We start from the raw sequence: 19,123 nt of genomic DNA, 5'->3' as shown, positions 1-19,123 counted from the left end.
TATTGGCCATGGGTGACCTTGCGTCAGCTGGAAAGACCTACTGGTAAATAAAGCATTAGAGAGATTATTATATGATCCCTGTATGTATTTATACATAGTTATCATATCACCCCTTAAGCGCCTCTTCTCCAGCGTGAACATCCCCAATTTGGCCAGTTTTTCCTCATAGCTAAGATTCAAGGAGAGAATTCCACATCTTCACAGCTCTCACTGTAAAAAAAACCCCTTCTGAATATTTAGAGAAGAACCTCCTTTCTTCTAACTGGAATGGGTGCCCTCTTGTCAGCTGAAAGGACCTACTGGTAAATAAAGCATTTAAGAGGTTACTGTACGATCCCCTAATATAGTTATGCATACATGTAGTTATCAAATCCCCCCTTTCAGTGCCTCTTCTGCAGTGTGAACATCCCCAATTTGGCCAGTTTTTCCTCATAGCTAAGATTTTCCATACCTTTTACCAGCTTAGTTGCCCTTCTCTGGACCCTCTCTTATTCAATAATGTCCTGTTTAAGCTTTGGAGACAAAAATTGTACGGCATACTATAGATGGGGCATTACAAGTGCTCTGTACAGTGGCAGAATAACCCCCTCTTCCTGCGAATCTATGCCCCTTTTAATAGAGCCCAAGACCTTGTTTGCCCTTTTTAAATATAGGACTGACATCAGCTTTCCTCCAAACCATAGGTACCATACCAGATGAAAGAGAGTCTGAGAAAATCAGAAATAGAGCCCGGTCTAAAACTGAACTAAGCTCTCCCTTGGGTGTATTCCATCTGGCCCTGGCACCTTGTTCACATTCATTTTTAGTAAAGCATTATGAACCATATCCTAAGTCAGTCACTGACCAGATTGAGGAGAGCCAACAGTGCAGCTATGAGTTGGTTCTGGGAACTCTGACTCCTCTATTGTATAAACTGAAGAAAAGAACTGATTTAGCACATTTGCCTTTTCAGTATATGTTACCATTATTTAAAGGGGCAACACTCTCAACATGCATCTTTTTACTATTGATATACTTAAAATAATTTATGGGATTAGTTTTAGCCTCTGCCGCAATGCGCTCCTCATTTCCAATCTTAAAATGTTAAATGCAGCTTCTGTCCCCACAGACTTGTCTTTTTAAATGCCTTTCTCTTTATTCCTATTAATTTACCTATATATTAAGCCACATAGGGTGTTTCTTGGTGCTTCTACATTTACTTCGTAAAGGGAATACATTGAGAACAGCAACAATTTAATATCATTTTAAATGCCAACCTTTGCTATTCTGTGTTTTTCGCAGAAAACATAATGCCCCAATCTATTCTCTGCAGGGCAGCCCTTAAGAAGCTAAAATTCATTTCATTCAGCTGATATTAGCTTGATGCTACCATCTTGCCTTACTGTCTACAGATTCTAAATATTTCTAATGCCTCCCAGTAAATAGAAAGATAGTTGGTTTTAACATATATCTTAGTTTGTTGAATAATGCCACAAAAGGCAGAGTTATGTCAGTAAACTGAAGGACGTATAAGCTAAGTACAGTAGGTGTATTTAAGGAATCATAACAATCACTGGATAAAATGTACTAGAATAAGAAATAATAGACATTAAGAGGGACAGAGACAGATTAGAATTAATGAAAGGATGATGGAGAATGAAGTGTTTCTTGGAAGAAAACAGAATGATGATTGATGATGATTGATGAAGATGGTTTGGTGACAACACATCTGTGCTAGATTTATCTGGTAGCAAAACCATTAGACAAGTTGATTCCAAAATTGATTTATTGAGAACAATTACTTTTTTTATGCCTGCTTCAGTCCAACGGAAACTTGAGCAAGATTTGCAAATCCATGGATTTGCAAATGTCTCAACAGTGAAAACAATGAATAATATTATTAGTATAAAAATGAGAATAAATATGTTGGTTTAACTAAGGGACTCTTAGATAAACTGTAGACAAGGGTAACAATGTTTCTCTGGTGGATAAATAAAAGGACCCCACTACTACATGATGACATCACAACTTGTCCCAAGAGAAGAATTATTGAAGAGGCGTCTGTGTTCCACTAAACCAGGTTTACTTGTATCAGTTTAATGCAAAAACCTTGTGATGTTTCGAAGGTTCAGGTTTAAAAAAATTTAGTTTTTCACCAAAGCCTGGAATTCTGCAATAAAGATGGAAAAAACAGCAATTAAACGTTATTAATTTAAACCTTATATGAAAAGTACATTTTATAGGGATCAACCCACCCCCCTTGTATATTGCTCTAAATAAGGTCCTAATATTTATTGTTATTGATCAATATAGAACAAGACATTGTTTAACTTTTTCTTTTACTGTACTGCATTTCAGTTCTCAAACTGCTAAAGACTCCTTGCTGTTCTCACTGTAAGATGAAATGATAGTATTCTTGTACAATCCTACTACTGATGCCTTGGTGATGAGTTCAGATACATTTGAGAGAAATTAGTCTTTTTCACCATGGGGTTATTTATCAATGTCCGAATTTATCTCAATATTTTCTTAAAAAAACTCAGACAAAATCCTCACGTGTTTTTCCCGAAAATTTTGTTTGCTGGAAAAAAATCCCCAAAAATCATGAAAATCAGATTTTCACGATTTTTTCGGATTTTTCACCCAGCGAACTCAGAATTTTGCCTGAAAACTTCGGGGTATTGCCAAAAACCCAGCACACATCAAAAAATCATTGGGACTTCTCCCATTGACTTATATGCAACCTCGACAAGTCTGAGATACTGGATATTCTGATTCTGACTTTTCCATCCTCGTGGGGTTTAATAAATTCAGAAAAAATCGTGATTTTTTTAAAAGTCTGATTTCATATAAAAAATATTTTAGAGATTTTTGCATTCAGAGTTTAGTAAATAACCCCCTATGTGTTGTTGGGGGGTTGGAGAGAACTCATTTTGGCTTGCACAGTCACTTTAACATGTACTAGAGGAAAATACATTTCCTCTAAAGGGTCATGCATTGGGACAAATTGCCTCTTTTTGATGCTAAGGGTCCTTTAATTTTATTAGGTTCAGTAATTCAGAAAGTTGGAAAATACATTTAAATATTGAAATTATTGCTTGCCAAGGATATATGTTTATGCATGTATATTTTTTATTTATATAGCTCTACTCACAAAGAGATTTACAGTTGTGCAAACTGGCTGATTATTCTTTTGGGTCCTAGCAACTATGTAGTCACTTACCTTCAACTCCAATTTTGCCATCACCATCAGAGTCTCCAGCTGACAGGAAGGCCTTGGTTTCAGCATCAGTTAAAGCTCTGGCACCTGATTTGAAGTTCTGGAGGAACAGCCTTCAGATAGATGGTGGAATAAGGAAGGGAGAACTCAAATTAGCCAGAGACTACTGAAAGGGTAAGAGTATCTCATTTGTAGAGTGATCTTCCCACTTTAATTCATTTAAATTTAAAGTCTTGAGGTCATAGTGAATAATTATTTGTATCAGTCCTATTCTAATGAAAGTGCAACTTTGGTCTGTGCCCAAGTATAATTACAGCAGTTATATTTTTCCTAGGATGACAGCAAATACTGTATGTGTTCTGCACTCTCTAATCTCTATCCCCAAATTCTCATATACTGTGTAACATCTGAATATTTGTTCTTACTTCAGTTCATCTTCCTCAACGAAGCCGCTCTGGTCCTGGTCGATGATGGCAAAGACTTTTCTCACATCATCTGCGGACTTGCTGCTCAGACCAGACTGGGCAAAGAAAGTTTTGAAGTTGAAGGAGTCAGCAGCTGGAGAAGAGGACAAGAGGAATTTGTGTTGAACAGTATGCACTTATCACAAATGCCGCGAGCAGAGAAACTGGAAAAAGTAGGTCACTTATGTCATACTTTAACATCAATTATATATATATATATATATATATATATATATATATATATATATATATATATATATATATATATATATATATATATATGGATATTATAAGTTACAGAGGAGTTTCATGACCATATAAAAACACAAGGCCGAGTGTTTTAATACAGGTCATGGAACTCCAAGGTAACTTCTAATATCCGCATATTTTGCAACTGGGGGTACTTTATTTATATATATAATACACAAAAGCCATGAATATTGTGTAAATTATATCCTTATAAATAGTGAGTACTGATGTCATCAGTTATAAACGGTGAGTTCTGATGTCATTTCTGTCACTTGACTCACTGAAACTTGTGTATTATAATAAATAGGGATGTAGCGAACGTCGGAAAAAAAGTTCGCGAACATATTCGCGAACTTGCGCAAAAACGCGAGCGGTTCGCGAACGGTTCGCGAACCCCATAGACTTCAATGGGAAGGCGAACTTTAACATCTAAAAAAAAAATTTCTGGCCAGAAAAATGATTTTAAAGTTGTTTAAAGGGTGCAACGACCTGGACAGTGGCATGCCAGAGGGGGATCAAGGGCAAAAATGTATCTGAAAAATCTGCCTGTGTGTGCTTGGAAGAGATAGTGTAGGGGGAGAGCTGTTAGTGATTTCAGGGACAGATGATAGTAAGTTTGCTGGCTAGTAATCTGCTTGATACTGCTCTGTATTGGAGGGACAGAAGTCTGCAGGGATTTGAGGGACATTTTAGCTTAGGTAGCTTTGCTGGCTAGTAATCTACTGTTCTCTTTAAACAACTGCCATACGTTGACCTTGTAGGCATTGTTTGCCCAGTTTTTTTGGACGCAGCCACTGAAGCACAGTTGCCAGAAAAAATATGCCATATAAATGCTGAAAATAGTCATTTTTCGCCATACGTTGACCTTGTAGACATTGTTTGCCCAGTTTTTTTGGTTGCAGCCACTGAAGCACAGTTGCCAGAAAAAATATGCCATATAAATGCTGAAAATAGTCATTTTTTGCCATACGTTGACCTTGTAGGCATTGTTTGCCCAGTTTTTTTGGTCGCAGCCACTGAAGCACAGTTGCCAGAAAAAATATGCCATATAAATGCTGAAAATAGTCATTTTTTGCCATATACGTTGAGTCAACGTATGGCAAAAAATGACTATTTTCAGCATTTATATGGCATATTTTTTCTGGCCTCTGTGCTTCAGTGGCTGCGGCCAAAAAAAATGGGCAAACAATGCCTACAAGGTCAACGTATACACTACTACAGCGGTGGATACGGATTACGTAAAATATATTATGGCTGCTTGAAAAAAGTCACTCCGGTGTTTTTTCTGGAGACGGTAATATTATGGATATTTAGACAGAATGTGAACAAGGTCACACAGCTAGATGGCGGGTTGAAGAAAACACTGTGCAAATAATGCCTACAAGGTCAACGTATACACTACTACAGCGGTGGATACGGATTACGTAAAATATATTATGGCTGCTTGAAAAAAGTCACTCCGGTGTTTTTTCTGGAGACGGTAATATTATGGATATTTAGACAGAATGTGAACAAGGTCACACAGCTAGATGGCGGGTTGAAGAAAACACTGTGCAAATAATGCCTACAAGGTCAACGTATACACTACTACAGCGGTGGATACGGATTACGTAAAATATATTATGGCTGCTTGAAAAAAGTCACTCCGGTGTTTTTTCTGGAGACGGTAATATTATGGATATTTAGACAGAATGTGAACAAGGTCACACAGCTAGATGGCGGGTTGAAGAAAACACTGTGCAAATAATGCCTACAGGGCAAATAATGCCTAAAAGGTCAACTTATACACTACTACAGCGGTAGTAAAATAAAAAAAAGTAAAATAAAAAAAAAATGAATATTAAAAAAAAAAAATTAAAGTTGGTGCTGCTGAACTACTAGGAGCAGCAGATTAGCACACCAGTCCCACTCCCCAACACTGCTAGACTAATAGCACTGGGCTCTTATAGTAGTAGTAGTAGTAGTAAAACAACAAAAAAATAAATAAAAGCAGTCCTTACAAGGACTACTGTTATTGCAGCAGTCAGCAGATGAGATCAGAAGCAGGACAGCTGCCCACTGCAGCTACATACAGAGCACTGCAGTAGAAGGTAGATTACTAGCCAGCAAAGCTACCTAAGCTAAAATGTCCCTCAAACCCCTGCAGACTTCTGTCCCTCCAATAACAGAGCAGTATCAAAACGATTACTAGCCAGCAAACTTTCAACTGTCCCTGAAATCACTAACAGGCAGCAGCTCTCTCCCTACACTATCTCTTCAGCACACACAGGCAGAGTGAAAAAACGCTGCAGGGCTTCGGTTTTTATAGGGAAGGGGAGTGGTCCAGGGGAGAGCTTCCTGATTGGCTGCCATGTACCTGCTGGTCTGGGGTGAGAGGGCAAAAAAAAGCGCCAACAATGGCGAACCCAAAATGGCGAACGTCGCGCGACGTTCGCGAACTTCCGGCGAGCGCGAACACCTGATGTTCGCGCGAACAAGTTCGCCGGCGAACAGTTCGCGACATCTCTAATAATAAATAAAGTACCCCCAGTTGCAAAATACGAGGATATTAGAAGTTACCTCCGAGTTCCATGACCTGTATAAAAACACTCAGCCTTCGGCCTCGTGATTTTATATGGTCATGGAACTCCTCGGTAACTTCTAATATGCTTATATTTTACAAGAGGGGGTACTTTATTCACTATGTAAACAAAACAAAGGATTAGCACTCTCTGTAATTTGTGAAATTATGCTTTTTTATTTATACAGCATCTCATCTTGGCACAAAAAGAAAAAATGAGAGTAAAATTGGAGAGATGTTTTTAAATGTATTCATATAATATATGTATTTTGATTATAATTAAATTATAAACACCTGCCCCCCATTCCATTGTGGTGTGGGCTTTAATGTAGTAGATTTAATATAGCTAGAATTCCCAGTTTACCCAGCCAGCTCTGCTAGTGTGGGACTTAAATTCTGCTAAAACTGGAGTGCGGAAAATTGCTGCCCTTTAAAGGAGACATTTTGTGTAAATAATAAGAACTTACCCGTGCATTATACTCATTTAGATATAGAAGAATTGTGCTTTAAAAAGTAGTGTTTCAGGCTGATTTATTGAATATTTCTGCAAAAACCCTAATAATCCCTTCCTTCTCTTCGACTTCCTGCTCCCTGAATTCCCAGGCTGTGCAGGGGAGCCGGCGGCTTTCAGCTCACTGCACTGTAGGTCAGGAACCAATCAGTAGCTAGCAGGACCTAATAGGGAACTGAAGCCTTTCTGTGCTTGTGTGACTGCAGGGCTGTGATTGGCTGTCCCCCTCCTACTGTGCTTCTGGCAGGGACCGTTAGGACACGCCCACGCCTCATTTGAAACAACAGACAGGGACCAGAGAACATCTATAGGGAGCTCCAATAAAGGGGCTATTTTTAAAGATAATAATAATTTTTAGCACCACCTAAAAGCAACACCATATATTACTTATAAAACTTATAAATATATATATATATATATATACAGTAAAACAAGTTAGGGACCGCCATTCGGGGTTTACCTTGACGTGGTATGGTGGCTTATCAATTTTATGATCATAACTTTGTAACAAAATAACCCCTGTTTTGGGTACATATGCAATAGCATTTATTATACTTATATATATATATACTTTAAAGCCTTTAGAGTGCTCCCACAACCCCCCTGTTTTGATATTGTATATTTAGCCAGGAGCTGTGGCATAGCTTCAGTGGTTGTAGCACCCCATACCCCCCCTTTTAACTAGTGGTGATCCTATGCTTTTAAAATTGGGCGTTTGTTTTGGGAATATCTCTCCTTTAAAAGCCTGATTGCTGGCTGGGGAGGATTTAGCCCTCACTGAAAAAACAGCGTTCAACGGACATTGATTACAGGTAATGCTAAAATGCACATAAAATATAAAACAAGTTAGGGACCGCCATTCGGGGTTTACCTTGACGTGGTATGGTGGCTTATCAATTTTATGATCATAACTTTGTAACAAAATAACCCCTGTTTTGGGTACATATGCAATAGCATTTATTATACTTATATATATATATACTTTAAAGCCTTTAGAGTGCTCCCACAACCCCCCTGTTTTGATATTGTATATTTAGCCAGGAGCTGTGGCATAGCTTCAGTGGTTGTAGCACCCCATACCCCCCCTTTTAACTAGTGGTGATCCTATGCTTTTAAAATTGGGCGTTTGTTTTGGGAATATCTCTCCTTTAAAAGCCTGATTGCTGGCTGGGGAGGATTTAGCCCTCACTGAAAAAACAGCGTTCAACGGACATTGATTACAGGTAATGCTAAAATGCACATAAAATATAAAACAAGTTAGGGACCGCCATTCGGGGTTTACCTTGACGTGGTATGGTGGCTTATCAATTTTATGATCATAACTTTGTAACAAAATAACCCCTGTTTTGGGTACATATGCAATAGCATTTATTATACTTATATATATATATACTTTAAAGCCTTTAGAGTGCTCCCACAACCCCCCTGTTTTGATATTGTATATATACAGTATATATATATATATATATATATATATATATATATATATATATATACTGTATATATATATATATATATATATATATATAGTCTAAAAAGGGTCTAAAAAGAAAATGTAAACACAGGAAAATAAAATAATGGTGTAAGACTTAAAGATACCTTGGCAGTTCTGCAGAGCAGAGTTGATGTCAGCCTCACTCAGGATACCACCGAATGCCATGGTCAGTCTAGGGAGAAAGAGCAAAATCATTGTTATAGTAAATTAAAGGAACACAGCAGGTTAAGGGGGATGAAAGAATTGTAATAGCCATGCAAAAGAAATATTTTAGGCACATGAAGCACATGCAAGTTTAACTTGATATCTTTGTTTTAAAAACAATGGAAAAGATAAAGCTTAAGTACCTTGGACTAACTATTGTGTGCATTTGCTTTATATTCATGACTTAAAAATCCATAAACGAATGCTTTTATATAGCTTTTTGCTGATACAAAGGTAGGTGCTTAACCCCTTGGCTAACATGAAAAAGCTCCTTGATGTTTAAAATCTCAATGCAAAAATATATCTTATTATCAAGACAAAATGCTAATAGAAATAACCCAATATTTAAAAAGGTGTTGTTTCCATTATTTCAATTTACCACAACTAGTTTAACAAATAAAAATATCTCTGAATTCGGTATCTACTGAGGGAGTATTTGACTCCTCAAGGTAAACTGGTTGACTATGGGATCTTTAGTGGAAGGCTACCTCAGAATTCTATTCATTAGGGATGTGGGGATAATGTTTTGCTATAGGTAAAGCAAAGTTATACAAATACGACATTGCTATATTTGTTATCCAGTCATCCCTATCAAAAGGGAACATTTTTCTGCCAACCACCCATGGAAGTTCCTTCTGTCACCCAAAAATATGACACAGCAGCTACCTAATAGAAGAAGAAACACTTCCTTTGCTGAGACCTTAATCCATATATATAGATATAAAAAAAAAACAATAACTTATACTCATGCAACATAATAACATCTGCCCACATTTCAACATAAAATAAGACAGTTTTGAAAGTGATGCATATAAACAGGTCAATTAAATGACTTTTGACATATTAAACACTCTTCCAGTGGTGAAAGGCCATTGGTGTTTTTGATAACTGATGTCCTTGTTAGCAGTTGTTGGCTTGTGCTCAGGTTGAGCCAGTGGTTTGTATCAATATCATTTTCTGGTGATTATTTCTTGATCCCAATTATAGTCCACATTCCCACAGGTCTCTGGTTCACATTGCTCCATTTTTTAAACATCTGAAGCTTTGTTTTTTAATCTCAAATCCACATAGTAGTTGATTGAAAAAGTTCATTCCAGACCAGAAAGGTTTTGCAACTCACCCGAAGTCCTCTTTAGCTGGAGTAAAGGGATACAAGTCTTCCTGTGACAGATGTGGCCTGTCTTGTTGGTGGGCCCCTACTTATATATCTTGTAAACTCTTAACCTAACCATATAAAGAAGTTCAGAGACCACCTCCAGATCAGTTTCTCAGCTGGTTAGCAAAAAAAAAAATGCAAGCTAATGACTATAGTATTTTTATCCCATAGGAATGCAAATTGTAGCTCCATGAACAATCCTACCCAAGCATAAAGAAGAGAATCCTATATATTGTATGGGTATTTTCTGCTCTTTTAAAAGATTTAGCTTTTTTCTGGTGTGATACAAAGAGAGGTACATCTTGCGCTTGTCAATGTTCAACCTGGGTTTTGTTTTATTTTCCTCTTGGGGTTTTTTTTTTCATTTATTCTAGACCAGTCAAGGAGTTACTAATTAATTATTTCTTTAATCTGTGACATATATCAAATAAAAGCATAGACTTGGCATATTTACTCCTTACAAATAAAAGCCAAACTGACTTGTTCCTATAACTATAATGAACATGTAGGGGGTTATTTATCAAGCTCCGAATATACGAACCTCAAATAATTCGTAGTTTTCAGAGCAAAAAAAGCCCTCAGAATTATTCCAGATTTATTAAAATCCGATGGTCTATCCGAATCCGAAACCCCGGCATCTAAAAGCTCTCAAGGTCCTGTATAACAGTGGCCATACACTGAGAGATCCGCTCGTTTGGCGATGTCGCCAAACGAGCGGATCTCTCCCCGAAATGCCCACCTTGAGGTGGGCAATATCGGGCTGATCCGATCGTGGGCCCTAGGGCCCAACGATCGGATCCTAACGAATAGCAATGGGTGGTTGGATCGTGGGACCGCATCAACAAATGGATGCGGCCGCGATCCGACGGGATTTTTCGTCACGGGCCAATAAGCTGCCATCACGGTCTGTCGGCAGCTTTTATCGGCCCGTGTATGGCCACCTTAAGTCAATGGGGAAGGTCCCAGTGTCTGCGCTGATGTCGGTACAGATATCTGATGATTTCGGGAATTCTGCACAAAAAACTGCAAAAACTCAGATAAAATAGTCGTTTTTGCGGAAAACTCCAAACAATTCTGAGTTCTCAGGGAAAGCTCAGAAGTTTTGCCTGACCCTATTTTTTTTCGGGCTTTTTTGTTCATAAATAAGGTCCATTTGGGAATTCGGATTTGCTCAGAGTTGGATATTAGAAATACTGAGATAAATTCGGACCTTGATAAATAACCCCCATAGTATCAGTTTTAGTAAAAGCGTGCAACTTTGCTGTTAGTGCCCCAAAGCACTTTTCCCATCCCAACACGCAGACCAATCTAATGTTGCCTGAAAGCTGGCTGTCATTCACAGTGCACATTGACAGGGGGTAAGTGGGGTTTGCATGTGGGTGGCTTTGAGCACTTTAAAATTAAACTAAGAGCAAAGTCATATACGTTTGTTAAAATTGCCACTTTCCTATTTATAGCTTATAGGAAAGTGACAGTATTGCTTTAAATGTGCTGTTAAAAAATGAAAAGGCAAACTTTTGTTTAGAATAAGAAATAGGATGAAGTAAATTTAGAATTGTCCTTATGGAAAGATGTTTTTATCCAAATGTGTTCTTTCTCAAAATATATTTTGTTTTAGGGATCTTTGTACTGTTAAAGGGGCAGATTTATCAAGGGTCGAATTGAAAATTCGAAGTAAAAAAATTTGAATTTTGAGCTATTTTTGTGTACTTCGACTAGGGAATAGTCGAAATTCGATTTGAAAAAAATTTGAAAATTGGAACATTGAAATTTATCATGTACTGTCTCTTTAAAACTTTGACAATTTGCCATCTTAAACCTATGAGGGACCTCCTAGAACCTATGTGGAGTCAATTGGTGGACTATGAAAAATCGAAGTTATTTTTTTTTTTAAAATACTTTGAATCGAATTCGACCAAATTCGATTTTACTTCGAATCACTGCGCAAAAAAAAACTTAGATTTTTTAATACATTTTGGTTGGTCTTTTTTTATTCGAATTTCGAAGTTATGGGATTTAAAAAAAAAACTGACTTGACTTCAAAATTCAAACATGGATAAATCTGCCCAATAATACACACGCTGAGGGATACACAGGCAGGGGGCTTTGTTCCCATAAGGTGAATTGGAAGCCAAGAAAATTAATTGCACTACTTTCATTTTAGGGTCCCCATGCCACATACTTAAATCTTGGGCATCAAACTGTTCAGTAGACCCTTGACACCCATATTAAAGGTGTTTTACCTTTATATGTAAGAAAATGGGCAAGATAAATATGCCAATATTTTTTGTGAGAATGTGCACTTTATAAAAACATATGGCTGTATTTCTATGGCTTTCTCACACACGAAATGCAGTTTGGTGCATTCCCCTGGAAACATTAATCTGGGTTCTACTGTATTTACCCATTTTGGATTAGTCAGAATGTGTGCATTCCAGAAATGTATGGTTTCCAGGAGTAAACTTACTGTTTGTGGAATTTCTGGCCTTGAAATCTAAAATGTTGATTTCTAGAATGGTGCTTTGAAAATGTGCTGCTGAGAGTTTTTGTAAGTTTTTGTAAGTCAGAAATTTCTATAAACCGATATAAAAGTGGTATTGCCACAGGAGACATGGGACTTTGCATAAAATAAAACCTGTTTCTGATATATGTGTCTATATTATGGAAAAACGTATTTTTACCATTCTGTACGAATTTAGAAGCCACTATATTGTTACAGAATTCGTACAAATTTCCAGCTTAGGTTGCCCTGAAAAAAATGTATATATAATTTTCCTTGGTAAACTACAAATGCCAACCCCCCTCCGTAAAATGCCCTCCAAAGTGAAAGAACACAAAGGAGGTTATTTATCAAAGTCCAATTTTATCTCTACATTTTCTGCTACAAACGCCGATCAGGTTTTTTACGACTATTTATTATTACATTTCCCCGAAAATTTTATTTTTTTCAGATTTTTCGCCCGAAACTCAGATTTCTTATGCTTTTTTGCCCGAAAACTTTGGGGTATTGCACAAAGCCCAGCACACTTGGAACTTCTCCCATTGACTCAACAGGTCTGAGATGCTGGATTTTCTAATTTGGACTTTTCCATCCTTGGGATTTAAAAAATTCCGAAAAATGTGTGATCTTTTCAAAAGTTCGATTTTCTTAAAAAAAATCATGAATTTTTTGAGTGTAGTAAATAACCCCCAAAATGTTCAAAAATTATCTGGCAATGCAAGTATCAGAGGACAATAGAATTTCTTGGCATTGAAAAGGCAACAAAATAGGCTGTCAATCAATCAACACTGATACATTTGCAGCCCCAAAACAATAATTAACCATTCATTCCCAGATTCAATGAATACCAAACAGAAGCTATGTTAATTTCATAATGGCATTTTGCTTACAGAATTAGTAACTTGATGGAGTGGTGCGGGAAAATGAGTAGTTTTGGGTCATTCTTTAAGTACAGAATGTATGGAAGATGTGATACCAATCGTTGGATAAAATGGAATGGAATGAGTATTCAGAGAAATTAAGAGGGACAGAGATGGGTTAGAGTTAATGACAGGGTGTTGGAGAACTATTTTGCCTTTTGGCAGGAAAGGGAAAGGTAGAGTAATGAAGGAATTAACCTGGATTTGGTGAGGACAATAGAATTTTCATTTCAGGAGTGGTGGAAGGGAATGTGGATAACTCAGTCTGGTAGAAACATATCAGACAAGTTGATTCCAAAATTGATTTATTGAGAACAATTAGTTTTTTTGTGCCTCAATCCATAGGAAAATGAACAGTCGCAACAGTGTAAACATTGGACAGTTTTTATTAGTATAAAAATGAGAATAAATATGTTGGTTTAACTAAGGGGCTCTTAGATAAACTGTAGGCAAGGGTAACCATTCTTCTCTGGTGGATAAATAAATGAATCCCGCCGCTGGATCATGACATCACATCTTGTCCCATGAAGAGAAATATTGAAGAGGCGTCCACTAAACCAGGTTTCACTTGTATCAGTTTGTTTGGGATTTTTCACAGATTCAGGTTTTAAAAAAAATTAATTTTTCACCAAAGCCTGGAATTCTGCAAAGATGGGAAAAACAGTCATTAAATAATGCTTAAATGTTTTATTAGTTTCAGTTATTCAGAGGGTTGGAAAAGAAAGAATATCAAAATGAGTTCTTGCTAAGGATGTATATATGTTTTATTTATATAGTGCTACTTATGTACACAGCACTGTGCTGTAAAATTAAAAAAAAAGCTGTACAGGTATGGGACCTGTTATCCGGGACCCGGGGGTTTCTGGATAATGGATCTTTCTGTAATTTGGATCTTCATACCTTAATGTAAACGTTAAATACACCGAATAGGCTGTTCTGCTTTCAATACGGATTTATTATATCTTAGGTGGGATCAAGTACAAGCTACTGTTTTATTTTTACAAAGGAAATCATTTTTAAAATTTTGGATTATTTGATTATAATGGAGTCTATGAGAGACGGGATTTCCGTAATTCGGGGCTTTCTGGATAACGGGTTTCCTAGTAACGGATCCCATAGCTTACTTATTATCCTACAGAAATATTCATAACTGCACAAACTCACTGATTATTATATTTTGGCCTTGTAAATGTTGTATTCACTTACCTTCAACTCCAATTTTGCCATCACCATCAGAGTCTCCAGCTGACAGGAAGGCCTTGGTCTCAGCATCAGTTAAAGCTCTGGCACCTGATTTGAAGTTCTGGAGGAACAGCCTTGAGATAGATGGTGGAATAAAGAAGGGAGAACTCAAATTACTGAAATGGTAAGAGTATCTTATTTGGAGAGTAATCTTCCCACTTTAATTCAAGTCTTGAGTCCACACTGAGTAATTAGTCCTATTTTTACAAAAGTGAAAATTTGCTATTTGTTCTGACATCTGTTTTTTTTCCCATTCATATTCACCTAACCTTAAATTTCCATACACTTGTATAACACCTGAATATTTGTTCTTACTTCAGTTCATCTTCCTCAACGAAGCCGCTCTGGTCCTGGTCGATGATGGCAAAGACTTTTCTCACATCATCTGCGGACTTGCTGCTCAGACCAGACTGGGCAAAGAAAGTTTTGAAGTTGAAGGAGTCAGCAGCTGGATAACAGGAGAAGAAGAATATGTATTAAGCAGTATGAAGTCAAATTCAGATTTCTCAAGAACATTTCTAAAAATAATCATCTGCATATAATATCTCTAGTGGGCCTTCATTATAATGCATAAAAATGAAATAGCTTCTATGGCTATGTCACAAGTGGAGATTTCTCACTTTGGGGTATATTTATCAAAGAGTGAAGTTAGAGATGGCTACAGTTCTCTAGAGTAAAATTCCGCCACTCTCTATTTATTTCTATGGGATTTTGAAAGGCATATTTATCAAAGGATGAACTTTCACCCATTGATAAATAATCTTTTAAAAATCCCATATAAATGAATGGATAGTGGCGGAATTTCACTGTAGCCATCTCTAACTTCACTCTTTAATAAATGTATCCCCTTTGACTTTTCACAAATAAGGGAAAACATATCCACATTTTCCCTAAAATAATATGATTGCATTTTAAAAGCAAACCATGAATTAAGCCACGTCCAAATGAATATCCCCAACTGATTAAGGCCTGAATAGCTTCTTATTTTAAATAAACCCAAAACATGATTGGTTTACTTGATGGTAATTAAAGGAAAGACCCTCCATATTTCTTTTTGATGATCAGCTGACATGTAAACCTCTACAGTAGGAATAGTCAACTTTTGACGCTTCAGTCCTAATGTTGTAGACATATTTTTGACATATTAAATTTGGCTACAGCTGGGGTACTGAGAGTTACTGACATTTAGGGGCAGATTTATCAAGGGTCGAAGTGAAAATTTGAATTTTTAAATTTGAATTTTGAGGTAATTTTTGGGGCAGATTTATCAAGGGTTGAATTTGGTCATTTTCAAATTGTACGAATCAAAGTAATGGCGCATTCCAATCACACAAATTTGGATCATATTCGTTCAAATTCGATTCTAAAAAAGTTAGATTTTTTCAAAGTCCACCAATTGACTCCAAATAGGTTCTAGGAGGTCCCTCATAGGCTATATCATCAATTTGTCAGGTTTTAGATGGCAAGTGGTAGAAGTCAAATTTTTAAACAGACAGTACATGATAAATTTTGACATTTGAATTTACAAATTTTTTTTTCAAATTTGAATCGAATTCGGACTATTCCGGAAAATTCACCTCGACCTTTGATAAATCTGCCCCATGGTATACTTCGAATAGGGTATAGTCCAAATTCGAATCGAATTTGAAAAAAATTAGAAAATGAGACTATCGAAATTTATCATGTACTCTATCTTTAAAAATTCAACTTTGACTATTCGCCATCTAAAACATGCTGAATTGCTGTTTTAGCCTATGGGGGGCCTCCTAGAACCAATTTGGAATCATTTGGTGAACTTTGAAAAATCTAGGTTTTTTAGAATCGAATTCAAATGAATATGATCCAAATTTGATTTGAACGTTCGTTAAAGTTAAAAAAAAAAATCGTTTTTTTTAAAATAAATTTCGGTTGGTCTTTATTTGTTGGAATTTCGAGTTGATGGGAGTTTGAAATAACTACCATCAACTCAAAATTCGACCCTTGATAAACCTGCCCCTTAATTAAATATAAGGAAGTGTCAAGAGAGAAAAATAAAGTTGCAGGACTTTAAGATACCTTGGCAGTTCTGCAGAGCAGAGTTGATGTCAGCCTCACTCAGGATACCACCGAATGCCATGGTCAGTCTAAGGAGAACAAGCAAAATAATGAGGTAAAGTGAAGGAACACAACAGGCTAAAGAGAGATGAAAGAATTCTAATAACTGAAGCACGTGTAAGTTTTACTGGATAATAGTGGAATAGATAAAGATACATTTATGATTATTTATGATCAATTATTCATACACTTATTCATAAAAAGTTTTTAGCTGATACAAATGTATGCGCTGAACCCTTGGCCTAACATAAAAAAAACCTCATTTTTGTTTAAAATCAGAATGAAAAACATCAGATTATAAAACAAAATGCAATAAGCCAGTTAAAAATGTGTTTTAGTTACTGCTTTACAAAAGAAAAGAAATGTCTCTGCATACAATGTCTACTGAAGGAGTATTTGACCCCTCCGTTAAAGTGGCTGACTACATATCCTTGAGCAAATATTTATTAATATTTTTTTCTTAGAGCATTTTTCAAGCTCCAGTCATATTTTGTCAGCTATAGAAACTTAAGCTGGAGGCTAGCTCAGGTGAATCCTTTTTATTTGGGATGCATGGAGAACGTTTTGCTGGTGCATGTTGACAGTGGGACTTTCTATAGATGAAAAGTCCAACGTTGCTACATTTGGAACAGGCACCACACTCACCCTGCATCAATCTTTTTTAAAAGGGATAACTGTTCTGCCAGCCACCTGTTGAATTCCCTTCTCTAACCCAAAATATGATACAACTAATACAAGAAGAAACACAAGCTTCACTAAGCCCTTAATCAAATAAAAAATATATGTCAACCCAGACTGATATCATGCAACATACAATATCAAGTCCAGAGTACATTTCAACATGAAATATGATATTTTGAAACCAAAAAAAAAATATTTAAACAGGAAAATGAAATGACTCCACATATTAAACACTCTTCCAGTTGTTTTTGAGATGAAAGGCCATTGGTGCTTTTGATAACCGATGTCCTTCTTAGCAGGTGTTGGCCTGTGCCCAGGTTGAGCCAGTGGTTTGTATCAATACCATTTTCCAGTGATTTTTTTCTTGATCCCCATTATAGTCCACATTCCTACAGGTCTCTGGATCATATTGCTCCATTTTTTTAAAAAAGCTGAAGCTTTGTTTTTTAACCTCAAATCCAAAGAGTAGTTGATTGAAAAAGTGAGCAGTTCATTCCAGACCAGAAAGGTTTTGCAACTCACCCGAAGTTCTCTTTAGCTGGAGTAAAGGGATACAAGTTTTCCTGTGATGATGTGTGCCTGTCTTTTTGGTGGGGCCCCTACTTATATATCCTGTAAACTCTTAACCTAACCATATACAGAAGTTCAGAGACCACCTCCAGATCAGTTTCTCAGCTGGATAGCAAAAAAAAATGCAAGCTAATGACTAAAGTATTTTTATCCCATAGGAATGTAAATTGTAGCTCCATGAACAATCCTACCCAAGCCTAAATAAGAGAATCCTGTATATTGTATTGGCATTTTATGCTTTTTAAAATTTTTACTTTTTCCTGTCGTAATTCAAAGAGAGGTACATGTTGCTCTTGGCAATGTACAACTTGGGTTTTATTTTAATCTTGTTTTTTTTTCCATCTATACTGGACCAGTCAATGGGGGAAATGCAATAACATTTAAAAATAAAAGTTGAGATCTGTGAATTCATTTTTAATCAATTGGCCCTAGTTGCAGGACACATTTAGAACATGCTGAAATACCAATCATTGGATACAATGTACTGTAATGAGAAATTATGAGGGACAGAGGTGGGTCACAGTTATCCTGAAGTTGGGTAAGGACACTAGGGTTCCATTTATTAAACCTCAAATTCTTCTGGTCGAGTTTTTAAAGGAGAAAAACTTTGAAAGATTTATTATACTCCAAAGCTGCTAAAAATTTGAATCCAAAAATACTCCAGCTAAAAATCAATGGCAGATGGTCACTTTAACAATTGGAACACATTTTTTGCCTTTATGATGATAGTAAGTTTTGGGCTGTTTGACACTGGTTTTCGTTCGGTAATCCCATAAATTCAAGTTTTTTCCTTCGATAATCCGAATAATTCATGTTTTTCAGGCAACAATTCGAAGAAGTCACACAAATCAAGTTGTTGCACAATTTTGTGTAGGCTTTTCCCGCATTGAAAATTTTTGATTCGAATTGTTAGTAAATTAAGACAGATTTTGTAGGGAACACTATCCGCACTTACCCTCCGGTGGGTCAGCGTCACATCCAAGATGGCGGCGCCCAGGGGAGGCCACGCGGTTGTCAGACACCAGCGTGACGTTCCGCACTGCAAGTTGTCGCTGGCATGTCTATTCGGACGCATCGTAGTGACGCTGGAGTCAAAACATGCGGCGTCGGCGCGCAAATTGGCGCACAACATATGACATCATCAGGCACGTTTTTAGCACGAAGATCTGCCTATTTAAGGACGGCAGAAGATCCATTCAGTGCCCGATTATAGGTTCTTCTACTTGGGTTCTTCCTGGGTGTGTTTACTGTTTGAATTCCTGATCTTTGACCCTAGCC

General features: G+C 36.8%; 3 protein-coding genes across 3 annotated transcripts in view; all 3 read right to left on the bottom strand.

Moving 5' to 3' along the window:
• ocm4.1.S (oncomodulin 4 gene 1 S homeolog) overlaps positions 1-19,123 on the bottom strand; it is a 46,532-nt gene that overhangs the window by 12,457 nt on the left and 14,952 nt on the right. The gene's annotated exons all lie outside the window — the stretch shown is intronic.
• On the bottom strand, positions 1,748-9,846 carry ocm4.3.S (oncomodulin 4 gene 3 S homeolog). The gene is given in 5 exon segments (NM_001085937.1): positions 1,748-2,149; positions 3,203-3,312; positions 3,625-3,757; positions 8,583-8,650; positions 9,803-9,846. Coding segments are annotated over 4 exon segments (330 nt in total). The 5' UTR covers positions 8,644-8,650; positions 9,803-9,846; the 3' UTR covers positions 1,748-2,123.
• Positions 13,551-17,845, bottom strand: ocm4.2.S (oncomodulin 4 gene 2 S homeolog). Its single transcript, NM_001092132.1, is given in 5 exon segments — positions 13,551-13,901; positions 14,465-14,574; positions 14,816-14,948; positions 16,556-16,623; positions 17,798-17,845. Coding segments are annotated over 4 exon segments (330 nt in total). The 5' UTR covers positions 16,617-16,623; positions 17,798-17,845; the 3' UTR covers positions 13,551-13,875.

Source organism: Xenopus laevis, chromosome 9_10S (genome assembly GCF_017654675.1).
Source record: "Xenopus laevis strain J_2021 chromosome 9_10S, Xenopus_laevis_v10.1, whole genome shotgun sequence".
Classification (NCBI taxonomy): domain Eukaryota; kingdom Metazoa; phylum Chordata; class Amphibia; order Anura; family Pipidae; genus Xenopus; species Xenopus laevis.
The sequence above is the reverse complement of the archived record's forward strand: the minus strand, read 5'-3'. Positions and strand labels throughout refer to the sequence as shown.